Raw genomic sequence first — 23,755 nt, 5'->3', positions numbered from 1 at the left:
TCAGAATGCAGTGACATAGAATGTATCACTAGCCTTTAAGGTCTAATATCTAACTTTTTTTTGGAGGCTAAAGTAGCTTGATCAGGATTTTGTTGGATCTTTCTGACAGTGTGTAATTGTACACTGGACAAATACTATAGCATTTTTGTATTAATAGTTTATTTTCTTTTCATTTTGGAAAACAAAAAATAAAAATAAAAACTAGAAGGTAAGAATTCTACTACCCAAAAGTAACTGTAGGCTAATTTTTTTTTTAAAGTAGGCTCCACACCCAACATGGAGCTTAAACTCATGACCCTGACATCAAGAGCCACATGCTCTACGCACTGAGCCAGCCAGGCCCTCCCAGTCTTTTTTTTCTAAACTGTTTATTTACATAGGAGTGATCATACAAGAGATTCCATTTTATATTCTGAATCTTTTCTTACAAATATTTTCTTTGTTATTAAACACTAAATAAGTGTCACCTTATATGACTGCATAATACTTCACCAGATACACCATTGATCAGCTAACCATCTCTTTATTTTCAGACATTTAATTATCTTCCATTTTCTTTATTATAAATCACAGTTTGATGAACATCAGAATAATATAGTTTGCACAAAAAAGCATTCTTAGACAGTCCTCACTGTCTATTTCCAATATGCATAACTTTATATGAATGTAGCAAAGCAAGGACCACCTGTATTTCATTGAGTTTTAAAAAAAATTATGCCAGCAATTTTTATTGTTTTTTCATTTTCCTAGTTCAATCTTTATTCTGCCGTCTATTTTAAATTTGGGGCATTAGTCCTACTTTTAATAGGTAGCAAGCAAAGAATTGCGTAACCAGAGGGAACGATTTGCAGTTTATAGCACCCGTAGAACGCTTATTGTGTACCATGTGCTGTTCTAAGTTCTTAACATGTAGTAACTCATTTAATCCGCTCCCCAGCTCAGTGAGGTGGGTATTCACTATCTAACCTGTTGAAGGATGATGATAAGGTTTCGTGCTATTGAGTTTTAGAACCAGGATACAAATCCTGACATTCAGAGTCTATCCTTTTAACTTCTGTGTTTGAGATTATCTAATCCAAAGGCCTCTGTTAACTAAATGAAGAAATTGGGGTACATATAACATGTTGAACTTGTACAAGGTAGGGCAGTGGAGGGTTTGGTTCTTCTAATTTCCGGCCACGTTTTCACTGATACCATACTGCCACTCTTAGAATTAAATTTAGTCTTTAAAAATACATGTACATATTTTAAAATACATATATATGTATTTAGAAATCAAAATGATAAAGTATACAATAAGTAGTGTCGGCCCCACCCACCCTGGTCCTGGTTCCCTGCCTTCTATTACTTATTTCTTCTGTTGCCTTCAGGTGCTTTTTGTGTAGAGCCACTGTTTGTTTTTTTTCCTCCTACCTAATACCATTTTGAACCACCAGCAAAATCAAGTAAGACTGCTGCGGGTTGGATTATGTAATTCTCCACAATCTCACCAACAGTATGTTATCAGACTTGTATTTTCGCCAATCTGTTGAGAGGTGAAAAAATGTTATCTTAGTGAGTTTTAATGTGCATTTCTCTTTCCAAAAGGTTGAATAGTTTTCTATGTGTTTATACACCATTTAAAGTTTTTCTGTGAACTCTAATTTCTTACAGTTCATATCATCTGCTCATTTTTCTGTTGGATTGTTAAATCATTTCTAATTTTATAGAAACTCATTTTATAATAAGGAATTCAACCCTTATCTGTGATAAGTTACAAATATGTTTTTCCTGATATGTCATTTGGTTTTTGACCTTGGTGTTTTATTTTGGATTTTTTTTTTTTTTTTGTATCAGACTTTTATCACGTTTCTGCATTTTATATCATACTTAGGCCTTCCCCACTTCATGATTTGAACAAACTTGCCTATAATTTCGTCTCATATTTTCTGGTTTCGTTTTTTGTGTTTATTTAAATCTTTGTTCCATTTTTCTTGATGAACTATGTGAGTTATGGATCTTCTGGCCTTTTTTAATTTTTATTTATTTATTTGACAGAGATCACAAGTAAGTGGAGAGGCAGGCAGAGAGAGAGAGAGGAGGAAGCAGGCTCCCTGCTGAGCAGAGAGTCCCATGCGGGACTCGATCCCAGGACCCTGAGATCATGACCTGAGCTGAAGGCAAAGGCTTAACCCATGAGCCACCCAGGCACCCTCCTCTGACCTTTTTTATCTTTATTTTTAAAGATTTTATTTATTTATTTGGCAGAGATCACAAGTAGGCAGAGAGGCAGGCAGAGAGAGAGGGGAAGCAGGCTTCCCACCGAGCAGAGAGCCCAATGCAGGGCTCGATCCCAGGACCCTGAGATCATGACCTGAGCCAAAAGGCAGAGGCTTTAACCCACTGAGCCACCCAGGTGTCTCCCTCTGACCTTTTGTAGATAGCTAGCTCATTGTAACATTTTGTAAGTCCTCCTGTATCCCACTAACGATATGTGCTTTCTCATATACTGAATTCTCATTTGTAAAATCGTTTCTGGACTTCCTATTCTGTCCCTTGATTCTTGTCCGTTTATGACCTAGTATCACCTCATTGCCCTTTCTCTTTTCTTTTCTTTTTCTTTTTTTTTTCCTTTTTTTTAACTAAGTTTAGTTATTCTTGCTCCTTATTTTTCCATATGAACTTGAAAACCAGGTTGTTTAGTGCAGTGGGGAGAAGAAAAACCTTTTGGTATTTTATTTGGATTACCTAGATTTTACAGACCAATGTACCATTACTATCTCCATGATTTTGAGTTTTTCATCAAAATGATGAAATCACTAGTGTCTTTCTACTGATTTAGGTCTGCTTTTGTTCTCTTTAGGCGTGTTTTTTAAATTTTCCTCATTTAGTTGTTTTTATTTTTTTTTTAAGGTTTATTTATTTATTTGAGAGAGAGAGAATCTCCCTGCTGAACCTAGAACCCAAATGGGGTTGGTGAACAGAGCTCAATCCCAGGACCCTGAGATCATGACCTGAGCTGAAATCTAGAGTCTTCCACTTAACCTTAATCGACTATGCCACCCAGGTGCCCCAGCCTCATTTAGGTGTTAGACAGTTCGGGTTAGGCTCATTTCCTGAATACTTTATCTTCTTTTGATGCCATAGTTTAAGTGGGATGTTGCATTCTATCTTGATTCTTTTGTTTAGCTTTATTCTTTATTTTTTTTGTTTAGCTTTGCTTTCTTATTCTTCAGTTAGACCCCAAAGGGTATACTTCTAGAAGATAGTTACATTTCTGTTTATTCAGACACCAGCCCGTGATCTGATAGAGCCCTGTATATACACTGTAGGTGTTGATGGCACTTGCAGATGGTATTCCAAGTCATAATAAAATTTTTATATATAACGAGGGGAAATCAATGAAATATTTATTTACTTGAGTAACTAGTTGAAAGTCCTCTGTGGCACACAGTCAATTGAGAATAACTATATTTTTTAACTTTCAAATCTACTTGGGTAACATGAAGATATACCATAGGCATAGTAATGACATAGAGGCAAGAAAAATGTAAGAATAATGCATCATGTAAAAGCTAATGCTTATTTGGCAGATCATTTTGAAGAGGTCTAGTCTGAATTTCTTTTAAGTAAATATGAAATACACTTGAAAATAGATTATAGAAAGGCCAAGATACTGTCCTCAAGATTCATGAAATTGGAACGGCCTGGAGTAATTTTTCAAAGCACAGTGATGGTTACTTTAAATCCGTTCTTGGGCTTTGAATAATTGTATTTTGGATGTTTTCTGCAGTTACCTCAAAGTAATCCATTACTGTGCTAAATTCCATTTATTTCTTTCAAACAACTTTTGTACTCTTAAACAAAAAATAGGTTATGTAATATAATATGGGCAGTGGCTGTCTGAGCTAAGAGACTATCCCCATAGGAGATATAAATGTGTTCATTAAAATGTAAGAAAGTGTCATTCTGATGGATGTACTAGTTTTCAATATTGTTTGGTTGGCAGTAGTATAGTTAGTGGTTTGGGGCAGTTAGCTAATTTAAATAAATCTTTTTCTTCCTTATGTTTGTGATTCTCATTGTCTGGCATGTTGCCAGTGAGTTTGCAACATGGTTTATTTATTATCTTGTTAGGGAATATATTCTCTGATGGAATTTGGCTAAATAATTCAGGAGATTATTTCCTTTTATTTTTCCTGATACTTTTTGAAGGAGGTAGAATTTGTCCTTTTATCAGAAACTTGTTTTTAAAATTTTGATTGAAACATCTGGGCAACTTTATGTTACTGTGAAGTGTTTTCAGATTGATAATTTTTTTAAGCAGCCACATCGTGCATCTGCCTTAGCAGACCAGGTTTTCCCACTAGCAGTATTTTCGATAATCTGGTATATGTTTATGAACAGAAATCAATTCCAGTTTCTGCTCTCTGTTCATTTTGGGAAGTACAGCCCGGAGAGGACACAAGAGTGCATTCTCTTGTTCAATTTTTCACATGTGGATTCCTAACATATCTTTTGTAAGGCGTTAAAAAATCTTTAATGCAAATGGAGAGGGATCTTAGGGTAACGTTAAGTTTGAAAAAAGATAAAATGAGATTTCTGCCAACTTATCTGTTTGCTGCAGGGAAGCAAAATACAGACAAGAGTTGGATTATTGATGCTGCTCTGTACCTGGCTGAGCAACTGTCCCATTGCGGTCACGCATTTCCTTCACAATTCGGCCAATGTTCCATTTGTATCCTTTATGTTTTAGTAAGATGCGTGTAAGTATTTCTTCCTATTTCTTCCTCTCAGCGAGAGGGAGTTCTGCGTTCTAAATATTTGAATTTATAATATTTAAAAAGCTGTGTTGCATCTTTTTAAACTGTTAAGGTAGAGATGATGCTCGCTTAAGCTGTGTGTGTGTGTGTGTGTGTGTGTGTGTGTGTCTGGTGCCTTTGTTTGTTTCATGCTTGCTCGGACATGCTTTGTAGAAACCCTTACATGAAATACACATCCAATTCAGACTGTGAAGGAGAACACTCTAGATGTTATGAGCCATTAGTCTCCTTAACAAAAATTTCAGCTTACAGGACAAATTGCAGAAAATCTTGGCGAGGAAGAGCAGTTGGTCCAAGGCTTATGTGCCCTTTTGTTGGGCATTTCAATTTACTTCAATGATAACTCACTTGAGAGCTACATGAAGTAAGTGAGGGGAACACGCTAGGGGAAAAAAATGACCTGCTGATTTCATCCAAGTGATAATGATAAATTTTTTCTGCCAAAATATAATATAGAGCCAAGTTTTAGGTTTTCTTATGACTTTTTTTTTTAAAGCATTTCAATATGCTTATTTCTGTAGAGAGAAATTAAAACAACTAATAGAGAAGAGGATTGGCAAAGAAAACTTCATAGAGAAACTAGGATTTATCAGCAAACATGAGTTGTATTCCAGAGCATCTCAGAAACCACAGCCAAACTTTCCCAGTCCAGAATACATGATATTTGATCATGAGTTCACGAAGCTGGTAAAAGAACTTGAAGGTAAGACAGAGTTTATATTGATTTTCATTTAAAAGTACCTATGATCTCCGTCTGTCAAATAAATAAATAAAATCTTTTTTTTTAAAAAAGTACCTATGATTATTTTGTATGTGTATATTTTGGACACGTGTAGATTATATAGTAAGCCAAAAGTGGGTTGTTATTTTTTTTAGTAGCTCTTGGTCTATAGTTCGTTGAAAGATTTTTGGCATTCAAGAAGATTGGGAAGATTGTATCTTCTCTGTCATACAGTTAGGCCATATGTTTTGCTGATTAAATCTTAAAATAGGATTAAATTTTTTTTTTAAGATTTTGTTGATTTTAAAGAGAGAGAACCCACACATGTATGCATGCACACTTGTGAGTTGGGGGAGGGACAGAAGGAGTGGGAGAGAATCTTTTTTTTTTTTTAGATTTTATTTATTTATTTGTCAGAGAGTGAGAGAGGACACAAGTAGCGGGAGTGGCAGGCAGAGAGAGAAGCAGGCTCCCTGCTAAGCTCAGAACCGCCGCCCCCACCCATGCGGGACTGGATCCCAGGACTTCAGGAGCATGACCTGAGCTGAAGGCAGATGCTTAACGGATTGAGTCACTCAGGCATCCCAGCAGGAGAGAATCTTAAGCAGACTCTACACTGAGTACAGAGCCCAATATGGGGGCTCGATCTCACAATGCTGAGACCATGACCTGAACTGAAATCAAGGGTTGCTCGTTTAACCAGCTGAGCCACCCAGGTGCACCAGGTTTTAAATTTTAAAATAGGATTTTTTTTTTTTTTTAGATTTTATTTATTTATCTGACAGAGAGATCACAAGTAGGCAGAGAGGCAGGCAGAAAGAGAGGGGGAAGCAGGCTCCCTGCTGAGCAGAGAGCCCGACGTGGGGCTCAATCCCAGGACCCTGAGATCATGACCTGAGCTGAAGGTAGAGGCTTTAACCCACTGAGCCACCCAGGTGCCCCTAAAATACATTTTAATAAGCTTTCTTTTATAGGTGTGATAACTAAGGCTATTTATAAGTCCAGTGAAGAGGATAAAAAAGAAGAAGAGGTGAAGAAAACATTAGAACAACATGACAGTATTGTGACTCACTACAAAAATATGATTCGAGAACAAGTATGTACTGATAAATTCTAAACACTGTCTGATGTACTGATACTTTTCTACTTTGGGGCAGGATTTTTGCTCGCATTTCATATGCAAGAAGTTACAGAAATTAGAGCACATTTTCCTAAATAATTCAAAGCTATCTGAGTATTCAACAAGCAGAGCTTAATATTGTGCTAAGCATTGTGCAGGATGTGGTGGATAAAGTCATGAATGAGACATGTTCCCCTATCACAGTCCCGGGAAGAGAAAACTATAAATAGGGTATTGTGACACACGTAACATGAAGTCTAGTGATACAGATACTGGAGGGTCTGTTACAGCAGAGAGGCAGCTGATGTAGCTAAGTAAGAGCAGGAGCTGGAGAAAACCGAATGTGAGTGTCCAGTGGATAGCTAGGAACAAGCTGGGCCAAAGGAAGCATCAGGAAGAGGAGGAGCAGGACATGTTCCCGGCACACACACAACGCTTGGTGGCTGCGCCAAGCAGAAATTGGAGAAGCAAGGCCAGGGTGAGAGCCGTCTAGAAGGAGGTGGTCGTGAGGGGCTGGGGGAGGGAAGTGGGGGCGCTGATGGGGATATTGGCTACGGTGTTTTGTTTATTGTGTTCTAGGTGCTCACAAAACAAATTCAGACACTTCCGTTTAATTCCCATAGCATCCCTACAAGGTAGTTAATATTTCCATCCAAGAATAAATGAGGAATCTGAGACTGGGAGAATTTGACTTTGTCCAGGATCACCCAGTGGTCGGAACAGGATTCAAAAACGTGTGTCCCTGGGACTCTCAGACTCCTCCCAGTGAACTGTGGAGAAGGCAGACCTGCAAAATGTGGAAAGCCGAGTGGGCTTAAGTGGCAGGACTGGGTGATGATTGGATGGGGCGTGAGGTGCAGAAAGGGTCAGATGCCGTCCTGAGATCTCCGTCTTGAGGGACTGAATCGGTGATGCTAAGAGCAGCGGAGGGTGTGTTAGCGTGGAGAATGATAATGAGAGTGAAACTACCCCCGCAAAGTCTTAACTGACAGTTTCTGGGCAGGCTACCAGAGAACCTGCACGCTTGAGTTGTGTGAGCACCTTAGATTTCCCATTACATTTCGGCATTTGTGTTTCTTGTTTTTTGCTTTCATTTAATTCTTTGTCATGGCATATACCTTGATGGGAATCCTAAAAAGGACTGCAGTACTATCTGGAACATGAGATTACTGTTGTTATTAAAATGCTATTAAAGTGAAAACAATACAGTGGTGGCTGTCCATGGGGGGGCCAGCTGCACCCCGCCCCCCCCAACACCCCCCCCCCCCCCCACTGCTGACTATGCACAGCTTGAGGCAAGTGTGGCAAGTAAGAGCTTGGGTAGGGCTCTCTCAGCACGAGCGGCCTGTGTCCTTCCCTGCAATCTGTATTGTTGAGATTGGAATTCTAAGAATAAAAATACAGTGGTATATTTAGCCTGAGCTTTTCAGTTTGTAAGCAGATCAGTAAATTAGAATCATCTTTGAACGATTCAAACTTAAATCATTAAACTACCCATGGTTATTAGGATTTTTCATCTATATTTTGGTACAAATATGGAGTCATTTCCAGATGGTAAAATGTAATATCTTTAGAGCAATGGAAAAGAAATACTTGGAATGCGATGTTACAGCCTACACATGGGGCTGATAAATGTGGTTAATTTAGAAGAAGAAAAGAGTGATTTGACACAATTACCATAATGACTCTGCTTCAGAAATGTTAATTTTAAATATTCTCACCATTTAAAATGCCATTTGACAATTAGGCAACAAGCATTGAGAACTATAAAATATTTATATAAACTGAATGACGTCTGAGAATCCATCCTAAGGAAATTCTTCAGAATTCAGGAAAACAAAAATATGACTATGATATTTATTGTAATCATAGTTATTATTTAGAAAACAAGGAAAGCAACCTCAGTGTTGCTTTTGAATGTAAATTATATTGCATCTACTGATGAGTAAGCATTAAAAGTTATGACTGTGAAAAACTAGCACTATGAGGAGGAGCTTAAAACTGAATAGTAAGTAAAGGCTATAAAATGACATGGATTGAGTATGACAACTTAAAAACACTTGAATTGAGAAAAAATTAGCAGATAATAAATATACCAAATTCAACTAGTTATATTAGGATGATGAGAGTTGGAGGCTCTTTTCTTGGCCTTCTAAATGTTCTGTTCTATCTTTGATGTTGAAAGTAGTATAGATGCATGTATATATTTATATACTAAGTTTCTTCAGTTGTTTGGTATAAATTTCTTAAATGGTTTGATGGACCATAAAATGGAGTTTTTAAAATTGACTGTCCCCACCCCAGTAATTGCAGTGAGATTGTAGGCCGTGCCATGGCGCTTATTAACGGGGCCTTGCTGGCGATCGTACCGTTCTGCTGCATAGTGATTGACCTTGGTGCATACATTAAAGTATTATTACTTAATTATTGAGTGATTCTGGAAGTGTTGAGTACTTTAAAAATATCATGACCCAAAATAATCTCTGATTTTTAATTTGCTCATTTTCCTAATGCTAATCAAGTACAAAATTTAAAACACTGAATTATGTTTTGTTTCCCAGGATCTGCAACTTGAGGAATTAAAGCAGCAGATTTCTACGTTAAAATGTCAAAACGAACAGCTCCAAACGGCAGTCACACAGCAAGTATCTCAGATTCAGCAACACAAAGATCAGTACAATCTTCTTAAAGTACAGCTAGGTAGGTATAGCTAGCCATAATTATTATAGTGTCCCCAAAAGCTAGACTAAATCAAATAGATTATTCTTGTGGACTAGTTTTTCTCTAACCTTAATCACCGTTAACAAATTTGTAAATCAGAGTTTGAAGTCCAAGTTCTTTCCTACCTATTTCAGTTTCTGATCCACTGAGTCTCAGCCTTGAGTGCAGTTAGATAGAATATCCTGAGACCCATTTTTTGTTTTGTTTAGTTTTGTTTTTAATGCCGCCCATACAGAGAACCCACTCAAGGGTCTGATTTAATTAGTTGGTGTTGGAGCCAAGCAATAATTATTACAAGCTTCCTGGGTGATTCTGATCTGTATGGCCAGTTGAGAATGACTTCTCTAACCTTTCTATCTCCTCCTCTGCAAAATGGAACTGATAAGAGCATCTGTGTCGTCTGAGAATTAAATGAAATAATATATATAAAATTCTAGTTCATTTCCTGGCACATGGTAAGAGTAAAATGCTTGTAAATAGTATCATCCTGTAGTGCTTATGATTGGAATCCTAGCCATTTAGAAATAGTTTTATTTATATGAAGGTGACTAAAATTTTCAGAAAAAAATACCTCTTTCACCTCCTTATTTATAACAATTGGTCAGTGATTTTAGTACGTATAGAAAGCGGTTCCTTTGTGAAGATTTTAAGAGGGATTTTGTTTTCTCTCATATTAATCGACCGAAATGGAATTGAAACTACTCTAATTTTTTTAAAGATTTATTTATTTATTTTAGAGAGGTGGCAAGGGGCAGAGGGAGAGGGAGAGACAGAATGCCAAGCAAACTCTGCACTGAGCACAGAGGTCAACAGGGGGCTCACGTCATGACCCTGAGATCATGACCTGAGCCGAAACCAAGAGTTGGATGCTTAATTGACTGAGCCATCCAGGTGCCTGGAAACTACTGCAATTCTTAATTATAGATCACCAAACCATGCAGTTTAGTCTTAGTAAGACTATGCTTTTTTCTTCCCAGAAACCTGAAAATATATCATCACTTCCCATTTCTATCAATACACTGTTTTGCAGAAATGAAGTGTGTCTACAAAAGAGCTGCCAAAGTAGCGGAATTAAGGAAATTTTATATTTTTACATTTAAATCTTCTCATTCAGGAAATGAAAAACTTAAGTTTTATGCTGGCTTTTCAAATTTTGTTCCTGTCTTCATAGGAAAAGATAATCAGCATCAAGGTTCCTACAGTGATGGGACTCAGGTGAATGGTGTTCAGCCAGAAGAAGTTGGTAGGTTACGAGAAGAAATAGAAGAATTAAAAAGTAATCAGGAACTTTTACAAAGCCAGCTGGCTGAAAAGGACTCTCTGATTGAGAATTTGGTGAGTAAGTGGTAAAAAAGTTTAAGAAGTCGAGAGTAATTCTCATGGGGCACCTGGGTGGCTCAGTGGATTAAGGCCTATGCCGTTGGCTCAGGTCATGATCCCGGGGTCCTGGGATTGAGCCCCGAATCGGGCTCTTTGCTCAGTGGGGAGCCTGCTTCCCCCTCCCTCTCCTCTCTGTCTGCCTCTGTGTCTACTTGTGATCTCTCTCTGTCAAATAAATAAATCTTTAAAAAAAATTAAAAAGAATAATTCTCATTATCTTGCTTGTTGATTTTCCTGGATCCCTTAAGCCAAAGGGTCGTAGTAAGGTTTTAGAATATGAGCTTTTGGGGGTACCTGGCTGGCTCAGTTGGTAAAGTATGTGACTTTTGATCTCGGGGTCATGAGTTTGAGCCCCACGTTCAGCACAGAGTTTACTTAAAAAAATCAGAATATGAGCTTTGGTGTCAGACTGTCTTAAGCTTCAGCACTTCCTGAATAATTGAGTTTAAGCAACTTAGTTAACCTCTTTAAACTTGTTTCCTGATCTCTAAATTGGTAGTGGTCATATCTGTCTTGTTACTGTGAGAATTAAATGACTACTCTGTAGAAAGCTCTTTTAATACATTGAAATCACTCAGTAAATACCTGTGCTTATGCTCTTTTTCCATATGGCCTCAAATAAGTGCTTAGATTTAATAAATTACTTGGTATAAGTATAAATTTATTAGCTATGGAAAAGTTGTAGACAGTGTGTGCTAGGTTGAAATTTTATCTTAGATATAAAAATTAAAATATTGATGTGAAATTTTTGGTAAACCTCTATAAGGCATAGCTTATATGTGTACAGTTTTCTGTTGTTTCCTGTCTCTTTGGACTGAATTGATTTCATATTTTATTTCTATGCTATTTGTAGAAATCTTCCCAAGCGTCGCCTGGCACAAATGAACAGTCTTCAGCACCAGCTTCTGCTAGAGATTCTGAACAAATTGCAGAATTAAAACAGGTAATTTTCCAGCTTGATCCAAGTTCTGTTTCCTGTTGTTTTAATTATAATAGAGTAACAGCCATGTAGTTTCATTAATTGAGAACTACTTTGTTAGTGTAAGCAAAACTTGATAGTGAAGATAGTTATTTGGAAGTCCAGAAGCTTTTTTAGTTATATGGAAATGGTATTTTGCTTTTTGTTAACTGTTTTTATTTTTTAATTGTGTTCTTTTTAACAGATTTGAGCATCTCACCTGGGTTATTTTTAGATTATCAGTGAGCTAACAGTTAAGGAAAATTTAAGTATATTTATAAGTTGCAAATATGAAGATATAAAATCTTATGCCTAATTTTCATATATTATTGACCATGATAATTGCATGGTTAAAGGTATTGAGTGTTTAAACCATTCTGTCCAGAAGAATGTTTGTTTTTGAAACTGGAAAAGGGAATAAACTTGTGTTTATCTCAATTAGATGACTACCTAAAAAGCAAAACAGACTTTTTCTGCTGTAGTAATTTATAATATCTAGAAAAGCAAATTAAACTTTTTCGTACTTATTTGTAATATTTATAATTTCCTGTGACACTAGATCGTGCCAATTTAACTTTATCCAATGAGAATATTAAATGTGTTTGTTCGAGGAAAGAGCCAGAAAAGAACCACTTACGTACAGAATTAAGTACTGGGAAGAAAAGAGTAGAAAAGGACCAGATTGCTCGTTAGTAGATTCTCCCTAAATAAGTTGTGTTTTTTCCTATACAATTTTTTTTCTTTCCTCCTTTCCTTTTTCTTCTCTCCTACCCTCCCGTCTTCCTTTCTTATAAAAAGGAACATATGTTTCTTCTGTTTCTTTTAAAAAACAACAACAAAAGTAATACTGAAGGAGGAAGTGAACAAGCCCACCAACCCAGGACTTGAGTGGCTTCTCCGCTGGGCATGTGATCCCAGCCACGGACATCGCTGATCTGAGAGGAATGACTGTACACAGAGAAACTGGGTCACGTTTTGATAATGTCCATGAACCCCAAAGTACATTCTACAATTGGTCTTTTCAAAAAAGATAATTTGTTGTTAAGGATTTTTAAGTTACAAGTTTGTGTGAGGAAAATTCACATGCCCTTTTGGTTTTCTGAAGCCTGCCTACATGAGAACTGTATTAAAATTAAAGGGAATTAAGTTATTGGTAAATGAGCTGGGTTTATAAGTCCCAAGTAAAAATTGTTCTCTGTGTTTCCCAGTGAAACTTATTTCTTTATTTCCTTTTTTTTTTTTTAAGTTAGATATCTCTAAAGAGCATTGTCTTTGGATTTTTACTTTCTGTAATTTATTTTTTATCAGTTTTACATTGTTAGAAAGATGTTTTAAATGACAGTTTTGTTATATAGCAAAATCCTGTATAAAAAGAGAACTAAAATTGTCCGTAGCCTGGATGTCTGTGTATCTCGTTTAGATAACTGAATAAAACATCAAAGGAAAGCCTCGTATGTATGTGATAAAAAGTTTTAAGAGAACAAAAGAGCTTTCTACATGACCGTATCCCACCGCTTACCCAGTGCCTGCAGACAGGGTCAAGTCGCATCAGGGAGATGCCCCTGATTGAGACCCACACTTATAATTGGTTTTTACCCCTGGGCGGTTTTGGTGGGGAGAGGGCGAGAAGGTTGGGAATGTCAACATCAAGGATACATAAACTTCCAGCTAATTCCCTCCTTCTCACTACAGCACTAACTACTTTGATCTATGTTAGGAGGCCCGTGGTCTGAATATGTCCTGTCTTTCCCTTTCCCAATACTAAATGTCTAGTCTTTGGCCAGAGAAGAAGAACGCACATGAGATTGAAACAGGGACCCAGTGGTCTTCCTCAGCAGACTTCAACCAGCCCTGCTGGTTTTCACCCCATTTTTACCCACACTTGCAGAGATACCTGGTGGGACCAGATTCCAAGCCCTTCGGTAGGCAGGCACCGCTCGTCAGGTAGCGAGTCCACACATCGCTTTAGGTCCCTAGCTTTCTCAGGTGCGCTGCGGTCCGTTACCGCGGACATTTGCTTTCTGAAATTCCCCAATTTTATTTGTTCGTTTCTCTTATTCTCTTTGTCCTTGTGCATTTCTCTCCCCTCCCCCCCCCCCCGTTCCCTTCCTTCCTCGTTCCCCTCTTCCCCCCTTACAGTGTCTTTACATGGGATCTCAGGAGGAAGCAGAGGTGAAAATGCGTATAAGGAACTTGCTTAATTCTCTATCTTGAACGCAAAGTTCAAGGACAGTTTTTTAGAATCCGATTTTAAAACTTGGAAGCTGTGATTTTAGAGAGAGGGACCAACAAAGGAAATCATCTTGAATTTCTTTCTGTAAATACACATTGCCTTACTGGAATTAATGATGTTTCACGTTACAACGCAATTATTTTTGTCTCCTAGGAGCTGGCAACATTAAAGTCTCAGTTAAACTCACAATCTGTGGAGATCACCAGACTGCAGACAGAAAAGCAGGAGCTGTTAAGGAAAACCGAAACATTTGTATGTTAATTATTACTTTCTTATTCCTGCAAGATAGTAAACACAAGGCTAAGGCTTCTTTCTCAGGCACTCGGTAAAAGGAGCGAATGGAACAGAAGTGAATGTGTCGGAGAGCACCTTCCCTCTAGGTGACTCACTGGCCGCGCAGTTCTGGTCACCCAGGCTTCTGGGCCTGCTGGCAGGCGCATCAGTGTCAGACTCAGCAGATCCGTGTAATCAGTGATTTCATGGTTCAGTGTGCCGGTATCTTGCATTTTATCCCATCTGTGTCCCCTTCGGTCCATCGGTCCAAGCTGACAGGCTTTCTGCTGGTCTAGAATTGTCAAAAACCTTCTTAGTGACCCATCCCATTCCCAGGGATCCAAGTCGCCAGACAAGATCCGGATCATCCTTGCTGTATTCCAGCCTCTGCCGAGGTGCTTGGCTGGGTCCCCGGGCCACCCAAGTAACTTCTTTATGGAGGTGGCCCGGCCCCATCCTCGTATTGCAGCAGAACACGCTTTGTTGTTTATAGCGATAGGGATAGGCTGAGAATTTTCTAAACCTTCATGTTCTGATTCCCTTTCGCTTAACGTTCTTCTTCAAGTTATTTCTTTCCTGTTATAGTTTACAGTAGGCTTCAAGGAGAAACCATGCCACACCTTTAACACTTTGTTTAAAATCACCTCACCGAGGGTGCCTGGGTGGCTCAGTGGGTTGGGCCGCTGCCTTCCGCTCGGGTCATGATCTTGGAGTCCTGGGATCGAGTCCCGCATTGGGCTCTCTGCTTGTCGGAGAGCCGGCTTCCTCCTCTCTCTCTCTGCCTGCCTCTCTGCCTACTTGTGATCTCTGTCTGTCAAATAAATAAATAAAATCTTTAAGAAAAAAAAAAAAAGAAATCACCTCACCAAAATATCCAAGTTCATCGCTTTTAAGCTCTACTTCCTACAAAGCACTAAAACAGAATTCAGCCTGTTTCTTTGCCACCTGATAACCAGGATCTGATCTCCATGCTCTACTTTCCAGTAACGTGTTCTTCATTTCCATTTGGGGCCTCACCAAAACCTCCTTTCCCTACATACTTCTACCAACATTCTATTCATGATGATGATCTCTCTCTCTCTCTCTTTTTTTTTTTTTTTTTTTAAGATTTTATTTATTTATTTGACAGAGAGTCAGGCAGAGAGAGGCGGGCTGGGGGGAGAGGAGCAGGTTCCCTGCTGAGCAGAGAGCCCCACGCGGGGCTCCATCCTAGGACCCTGAGACCATGACCTGAGCCAAAGGCAGAGGCTTGAACCCACTGGGCCACCCAGATGCCCCGTGGTGGTATCTTTTCTCCACGACCACAGAAGCTTTCTCTCTATTCCCTTTTTTTGTGAGCATTCACCAGAATTGCCGTTATCATCCGTGTTTCTACTGACGGTCTCTTCAAGGCAGTTTAGGCTTCATCTGACGTGTACCTCAGAGCTCTTCCGGCCACTGCCAATTCTGACATCCTGTCCACATTTTTAGGTATTTGTTACGTCAACACCCTCTTTCCCAGTTCTTTGTAGAAAAAAGGCAGGGAAGATTGGAAAACCATGATTTAAGAATATTTCCTGGAACATTTAAGAAAATCTTTGCATTGGGGCGCCTGGGTGCTCAGCAGGTTAAAGCCTCTGCCTTCAGCTCAGGTCATGATCCCAGAGTCCTGGGATCGAGCCCCACATCGGGCTCTGCTCAGCGGGTAGCCTGCTTCCCTCTCTCTCTCTGCCTGTCTCTCTGCCTACTTGTGATCTCTGTCTTTCAAATAAATAAATTAAATCTTTAAAAAGAAAGAAAGAGAGAATATCTTTGCATTTTGGGGTGTTTGGGTGGTGCAGTCGGTTAAGTGTCTGACTCTTGGTTTTGGCTCAGGTCGTGATCTCAGGGTCATGAGATCGAGTCCCACGTCATCGGGCTCCGTGCTCTGCTCAATCTACTTGAGTTTCTCTCCTTCTTCCTCTGCTCCTCCCCTCCATGCTTGCTCTCTCTTTCCCTCTTTCTCTCAAATAAATAAAATCTAAAGAAAAAAAGTAAGAAAAAAAATCTTTACATTTCATCAATTAATGGCCTTCAGCTCAGTTTCCCCACCTGCTTCTCTGAGATGACAGTGTGGACTCCACTTGCAGAAGTATTGTGAGGCGAGGGCTCTGAGAAATACTCTCTGCTTAGTAAATGCTGTTATAGCTGTGGTCTGACCTTGAGGCTGCTTGACTCAGCCTTCCCCGTGCTCCGCTGAGATGCGATGCTGCTCCGCCCCTGCCTCAGCCTCGGCTCCCGCTCCACCACAGGCACCACTTGTCCTTGCTAGCATGTGTGTGTCAGTACTTAGGAATTCTGCTTCCTGTTACTGGAAATACAGTTTCATTCAAAGTAGCGAGAAAATTAAGTCACCTTTGGGATTTCACACTGATTGTGCTTTAAAGAAACTTTTTATTCCCTCCGATTTCTACCTTCAGGCGAAATCAGCTCCTGCACCAGGAGAGAGTGAAGCCGGAACGGCTGCAAAGACCACCGACGTGGAAGGCAGACTGTCGGCGCTGTTACAGGAGACGAAGGAGTTAAAGGTTGCGCTGTGGTGAAACTTTGATTTATTGCATATCCTATAAAATGAACTCAGGAAATTTGATCTTATTTGATGTCTCAGATCTTTAGCTTTATGAGGCAAATTTGTAGGGTGTAATTTTATCTCACAATGTGTGCATTGCTATTTGGATGAATGAAGATAGCATGAGTGAAGGTTTTTAAATGCCGTTTCAGATAATGATACCACATACATGAAGTAAGAGTGGGTACGAATGTACTTTGAAAGTAGAAATCATTGAAAGTTAAGTTTTTTTTTTTTAAGATTTTGTTTATGAGACAGAGATCACAAGTAGGCAGAGAGGCAGACAGAGAGAGAGGATGAAGCAGGCTCCCTGCTTAGCAGAGAGCCCGACGTGGGGCTCGATCCCAGGACCCTGGGATCATGACCTGAGCTAAAGGCAGAGGCTTTAACCCACTGAGCCACCCAGGCGCCCGAAAAGTTAAGTTTTCTTGTCAATCTTTAATCACAGTAAGAAATAATACAGGAGCACCGGAGGGGGGCAGTTGGTTAAGCCTCCGACTCTTGGTTTCGCCTCGCGTCATGAATTCAGGGTCGTGAGATCCAGCGCTGCATCGGGCTCCGCGCTCAGCGCAGAATCTGCTGGAGATCCTCCCCCTCCCTCTGCTTCCCCGTTCATGTCCTCTCTCTCTCTCTCTCTCTCTCTCTCTCAAATAAAGAAATAAATCTAAAAAAATTTTTAAAAAGAAGTAAAGAGTATAGCTTTGGCTAAAACACAGGCCACACGTAGGCTTTCCATTAGGCTGAGGACACAGGCACGAAAGAGCCTGCCAGCCTGTGTGACAGAGAAATCGGACTAAGTAACATGAAGAGAAGACTGAGGTGAAAGTAATATAACTAAAAGGCATGAATACAACCCGTGTGATGATGTCTTTTGGAGCGTGGTCAGATTATTTTATCTTTTTGCCGTGGATTTTATTTGCAGCTGTTTTTCTTTCCCATTTGATCGTATGCATGAAGTTGGGTTTAAAAAAAATGTTTTTATCCTGAGTTCTAATTCTGATGCCCATCAGGCTTTGCCTGTAAAATGTTTTTTGTCTTTATTTTGTTACTCTGGTTATCTGAAATGGTTTTATCTCTTAGGTTTTTTTGAAAAATAGCTACTTAAAACTATTTTTTGGATGTTAAAGTCTGTTTTTCACAATAACCATCTTTGATATACAGCCTAACATAAATTCTCATGTTACTGGATGAGGGTGTGTGTATGCGTGTGTTCTATCCCCCAAACCTCCACCCCCCCCCCAAAATCCTCAGATTGTCACAGAAAGAATGAACCTAAAAATAGGGGAGAGATAGAGGGGCACCTGGGTGGCTCAGTGGGTTAAAGCCTCTGCCTTCGGCTCAGGTCATGATCTCAGGGTCCTGGGATCGAGCCCTGCGTCGGGCTCTCTGCTCAGCAAGGAGCCTGCTTCCCCCCCCCTGCCTGTCTCTCTGCCTACCTGTGATCTCTGTCTGTCAAAAAATAAATAAATCTTAAAGAGAGAGAATTGATCCGTTTGTTAAAAACGCTGTGAGAGTGAGGACTAATCTTAGATGGGTTGATCTTTCTTTTCCCAGAATGAAATTAAAGCTCTGTCTGAGGAACGGAGCGCCATCAAAGAGCAGCTGGACGCCTCGAACAGCACCGTTGCCATTTTACAAAACGAAAAAAACAAGCTCGAGATGGACGTTACAGATTCCAAAAAAGAACAGGACGATCTGTTGGTGCTGTTGGCTGATCAGGACCAGAAAATATTTTCATTAAAGAATAAACTCAAGGAGCTTGGTCATCCGGTAAGACCGAAATGTTCCCAGAAATGACCGAGGGTGTATTTTCCAGACTTGTACTGTAGCATGGCAGTGTTGTGCCTCCACATCCGTGTCACAGGCGTCACTGTGTTGGTCCGTGAATGCAGGATCGTCTGCTCTTCTCCTGTAGTGGTCAGTGAGTCGACTTAGGACACACAGGCACTGCTTCCAGCATCTGTTAACTGTTCTCTTTTGGGCTTTGAGCCTACAGATGAACTGATTGGCTCCTGTGGTCACAAGACTCTCATCATCCACATGTTCATTCTCTTTTGTCATGTTTGATCCACATTTGTGTGTAGAGAGGTATGGCCATCTGTCAGCAAGTCAACTTGTCCATCTGGTCTCATGATGGCAGAGGGGGGCGCCTGGGTGGCTCAGTCGGTCAAGTGTCAGCCTTTGGCTTGGGTCATGATCTCCCAGGTCCTGGGATCAAGCCCTGAGTCTGGCTCTCTGCTCAGCGGGGAGTCTGCTTCTCCATCTCACTCACCCTCTGTGTTCTCCCTTTCTCTCTCTCTCTCTCAAATAAATAAATACATAAATAAATAAAATCTTTAAAAAAAAATGGCAGAGAGCCTTGAGCAGTAAATCAAGGAAATCAGATGGCTTGTAATCAACAATTACTAGAAGGAATAAAGAATTTATCAAAGACTGTGTCAGTATGTGTTGAATGCGAAGTGATCAGATGTTAATAATGGTAAGCGTGCATATTCCCTTTAGGTAGAAGAAGAGGATGAACTTGAATCCGGAGACCAGGATGATGAGGAAGATGAAGACGAAGACGATGGCAAGGACCAGGGGCCGATCTAGCCTCCAGACCTCTAGGAATGATAGAGATTGTGTTGTAACTTTGAAGATGGAGTCTTAAGACAGTGCTTTGGTTTGCCTCCACAGAAAATAAAGATTTAGAAACCCAAGTTGAAAACACTCACTAGTAAGACTATTGATGTACTTTTCTTAAATGATGCCACCCATGTTGGAAACCCCAAAACTGACTTCTTGCAGAACACACATCCTTTATTGAAATTCATCTGAATTGTCGCAAAAGATAATTTGCAAAGAACTTCAGACACTAAAAACGCACCATTTTGGAGCATGTGGTGGCAGTGCTATTTATCTTAGTTTACTGGTTGTTCACATAAGTTCTGTATTTGTCTATTATTTTCACTTTTCAGAGTATGTGACTTTAAATACTAACATTTGATTTAACATGTATTGGAATCACTGTTTCTAAATTCAGTATTGGGCTTCTTAGCTAATGATTTCCCTTTAAAGAAGTGGATTTACTCAAAGGCAAGAGAGCACAGACCGGGGTGTATCATCAGCCCTTGAGCCGGTGTGACTCCTGAGACGGGCAGGCTAGGACAGGGTAGAACGAGTGCCTTGACACCTGATCTGGCTGCGTCGTGTACGTCAGGGAAGAGGAAGGATACTGGCGCACAGAGATGAGGAGGGTGTTTCCGGAAACTTTGGCAACAGCGTATTGGCATGTGGTTGGCTTTGGTTTTATTTTAAGCTAAACTTTAAAACATTACAAATGAACAGCTCACACAGTTCAGGTTTAGTTTTGTTATTTGATTATCATGAAACATATTATGGACCTAGTTTTAAAAAGACCCGAACTATGATTTATATAATTTATTGGCATTTTTGCTGAATAGGCTTAAGTCAGATAATAGATTTTTAAAAGCAAATGAAGCAATGTGTCAAAATTTAATGTTTCATAATAAAAATAGATACTATGTTCACTTAATCCCTGGTCATGGTTCCCTTTTTTAGATTTTGAGGAAAGTATTTTATTCTTACTAAAAGCTGAGGCAAATGGAAGTGGTAAGAGGAATTCTCTTCCTGAAAGTCCGTAATTATAACTGACTGCTAAAAGCAGTCTTATCGTTCAGAACTCATTAGGATTCCGTAAGACTGGAGGGTCTAATTTGGAACAGAAACAGAAGAGGTTGGAGAAGGGCTCGGGTGTTTCTAAATTGAGCCTTGGAGTTCTTAGCAATGATTTCCATTTAAAGAAGGAGGTTTACTTAAACGCAAGACAGCAAGAGTTGGAGGATAATGTGTAGCGCCTGCCTCCTGACCTCAGGAAGAGTTTGGTCCGCTCAGGGGCACAGACTTCTGAAAGAGAAGTAGCTTCATTTGTCCCGAAAGGGCAGGTGGCTGTGTGTCACCCACCGAGCACCCAGGAGGGCTCCGGCCCGCTTCTGCCCCCTGTCCCCCGAGAACCTCATGGCTGTTACTGGACCAGCTCAGACTCTGTAAAAGTCTTCCTGAACTTGACATCACATAATGAACAAATGGCTAATGACTCTATTTCAGGCTGCTGTCACAAGGATAAAGAAAAATAGGTCAGAAGTATGAATAAGACTTCTGTAGATGACTTTAAAAAGGGGTGGGGGTGGGTGGCTCAGTGGGTTAAGCGTCTGCCTTCAGCTCAGGTCATGATCTCAGGGTCCTGGGGTTGAGTGCCGAGTCGGGCTCCCTGCTCGGTGGGGCGTCTGCTTCTCTCTCTGCCTCCCTGCTAGCTTGTGATCGTTCGCTCTCTCCCTGTCTCAAATCTTAGGGAAAAAAAGACTTCTGTAGATGATGAAATAACGAAGATCTTCAGGAAAAAACATCTGCAAAATCAGGGATAGTTTGCCAGAGCGGTCTTCTAGGTAGCCCTGGAGCAGAGCAGACACATGGAGGCCTGTGGCTACACTGCGTAGGCCAGAGCCCAGAGGGGCATCCTCCGAACTGTAGCCATAGGCTTCTGCTCGGATTGCTTCTGGAACCTCCTCAAGTGGCTGCCTCTGGTGCCTCGGCCCCGCCTGCCCCGTCCTGTGTGCTCCCACAGGAGGCATCCCCAAGCGCGCAGGCCAGTGGAAGAGACTGCCGGTGTCCGCTGTTGCGAGTCCGCAGCCCGCTGGGGAAGACCCTGTGTGCCCCGCTGCTCCCCAGCTTCGCCTCCGCGCAGGCCTGACGACCACCCCAGACACTTGTTACGATGCTTGCACACCTCCTGCCTTGTCCCATCAGCCCCGCACAAAAGGCAGCTGCTGTGCTCAGAGTTGCGGCGCTGGGACATTTGTGACAAAGCACGGCACGTCGGTCCTTACGATTTGAATTTTATTCAAGTATGGTTTATACCTCTAGCCCCTCTGCATGAAAAGAAGACTCACCCGAAGTTACTATAAAAGTAAAGTCACAGCTCACATTCGAAAGCATTCAGTTACTAGGCTGGTCGACTGTTCGAGTATCAAACCCTTAAGTTCAGAGTTTTATTGCGACCAGGTAAGGGCCTCCTAGTGCTCCTCAACACCTTCACGGTTCGAGCAAAACTCATTCATGAGTATTGAGTGGCTACCGCTGGGGCCCTGGGGATAGAGCAGAGAGTAAGAGCACGTCCCTTTCCCACGTGACTTACATGCTGGAAGAGTAAATGGTAGTACCTTCTGGAAAGGAGTGCGCCGTTTATTGTGTTTGATGGGAAGCCGGGGGAGTGAGCAGGTCTGATTTCTGGTTCACAGGTGACTCTGCTCTGTGGCAAACGCCTATGGGGAGGAGGCAGATGTGGTTCAGGCAGTGCGGTGGGGTGGAGTGTCTCGTGGTAGGACTGGGCATAGGTTTTCCGGGTAGAGCTGAGTGGACTCTGAACTGCGTGTGTCCCGCAGGAACAGGGGCGTAAGAAGCCAGAAATCAAGAGTAACTCCAGGGGAAAGTGGTGTCTCGTGCTGAGCTCAAGAAAACTGGGGGAGCCAGTTTGGGGTGGTGGTCCACAGCTGTGTTCTTAGGCTTGCTGAATCTGAGACCCAAGCAGATACATTTATGCAAGTAGACATGTTTGATAGGCAGGTGGGTAGAGGATGGGAGTTCATTAGCACTGGAAGAAGACATAGATGGTATTTAAGTCTGTCCCGCAAGATAAGTTCCTGTAAGGAGTGAGTGGGGAGAGAAGGCGGCCGAGAGCTAAGCCTGTGAGCGACTCGGTCTTCAGTGTTGAGGAGGGAGTCTTTTTTTTAAATTTTATTTATTTTAAAGATTTTATTTATTTATTTGACAGAGATCACAAGTAGGCAGAGGCAGGCAGAGAGAGAGAGAGAGAGAGAGAGAGGGAGAAGCAGGCTCCCTGCTGAGCAGAGAGTCCGATGCGGGACTCGATCCCAGGACCCTGGGATCATGACCTGAGCCGAAGGCAGAGGCTTTAACCCACTGAGCCACCCAGGCACCCCTTGAAAGATTTTTTTTTTTTTAATGCAAGTTATTAAATTGCCCCATTAGTGGATTAGTGACTTGCTTCCCTATCAGAAACTCTGACAAGTTATTTTTTAATTTTTCCATCTACAACTCAAAAACTTTAGGATTTTCTGCAATCTTTCAAAATTAACCAGAGGGGGATCATTAAGATGTGACACATACCCATCTTAAGATGTGGTTTCCTTTCCTGCAAATTAACTAATTTTGTCTAGACGTGGGTTTTTTCCATATCTACCGTAAGCAATGGTGACTAGTTGTTCTAGTCTGAAATGCTTTACACTGCCCTTGCTGCAATTATATATTACTTTTGACTTCACTCATTACAACACATGAGACAATTTTGTGATTACATTTTCCACCTATGAGAATGTAAACACATGAATTTCTAATATCTGGTTTGCAACTCATTTTCCAATTCTGGCTTTGAATTCTAGACTTATGTAAATAAATTTATTATTAGAACACACACACATACATACATACATACATATAAAAATTTATTATTCTCTAAGTCTAGAAGAACATATATATAGTGGCAAAGCTTGCATTTCACAGCTCTTTGCTTAAAAAAGTGCTTTCACATCTCTGGGGCATTTCATGTGCCTAACGCCCCTGGAAACAGCTTGTTCCCTCATCACAAGCCTGGTAGACAGATGTGAGTTAGCTGCCGTGGTGACCATGGGGCGGACATTCTGATTCTTTTTTACCCTTGTGTTCTTTTTTTTTTTTTTTTAAAGATTTTATTTATTTATTTGACAGAGATCACAAGTAGGCAGAGAGGCAGGCAGATGGGGGTGGTGGGGAGCTGACTCCCCGCTGAGCAGAGAGCCCGATGCGGGGCTTGATCCCAGGACCCTGGGATCATGACCTGAGCCGAAGGCAGAGGCTTTAACCCACTGAGTCACCCAGGAGCCCCTATCCTTCTGTTCGTAACCC

General features: G+C 40.7%; 1 protein-coding gene across 2 annotated transcripts in view; it reads left to right on the top strand.

The window, feature by feature from the left end:
• The window catches only part of USO1 (USO1 vesicle transport factor), a 94,462-nt gene extending 74,132 nt beyond the window's left edge, over positions 1 to 20,330 (top strand). For both annotated transcript variants that reach the window (XM_082727006.1, XM_082727005.1), the window contains 11 exons: positions 4,607 to 4,717; positions 5,048 to 5,166; positions 5,324 to 5,505; positions 6,498 to 6,619; positions 9,205 to 9,343; positions 10,536 to 10,699; positions 11,598 to 11,687; positions 14,089 to 14,187; positions 16,647 to 16,754; positions 18,350 to 18,565; positions 19,298 to 20,330. In XM_082727006.1, coding sequence (XP_082583132.1) covers positions 4,607 to 4,717; positions 5,048 to 5,166; positions 5,324 to 5,505; positions 6,498 to 6,619; positions 9,205 to 9,343; positions 10,536 to 10,699; positions 11,598 to 11,687; positions 14,089 to 14,187; positions 16,647 to 16,754; positions 18,350 to 18,565; positions 19,298 to 19,387 — 1,440 coding nt within the window. In that variant the 3' untranslated portion in view covers positions 19,388 to 20,330. The remainder of the gene's footprint in view (positions 1 to 4,606; positions 4,718 to 5,047; positions 5,167 to 5,323; positions 5,506 to 6,497; positions 6,620 to 9,204; positions 9,344 to 10,535; positions 10,700 to 11,597; positions 11,688 to 14,088; positions 14,188 to 16,646; positions 16,755 to 18,349; positions 18,566 to 19,297) is intronic.
• The last annotated feature ends 3,425 nt before the right edge of the window (positions 20,331 to 23,755 follow it).

The sequence above is a fragment of the Mustela nivalis genome (assembly GCF_964662115.1).
Source record: "Mustela nivalis genome assembly, chromosome: 4".
Lineage (NCBI taxonomy): Eukaryota > Metazoa > Chordata > Mammalia > Carnivora > Mustelidae > Mustela > Mustela nivalis.
The sequence above is the reverse complement of the archived record's forward strand: the minus strand, read 5'-3'. Positions and strand labels throughout refer to the sequence as shown.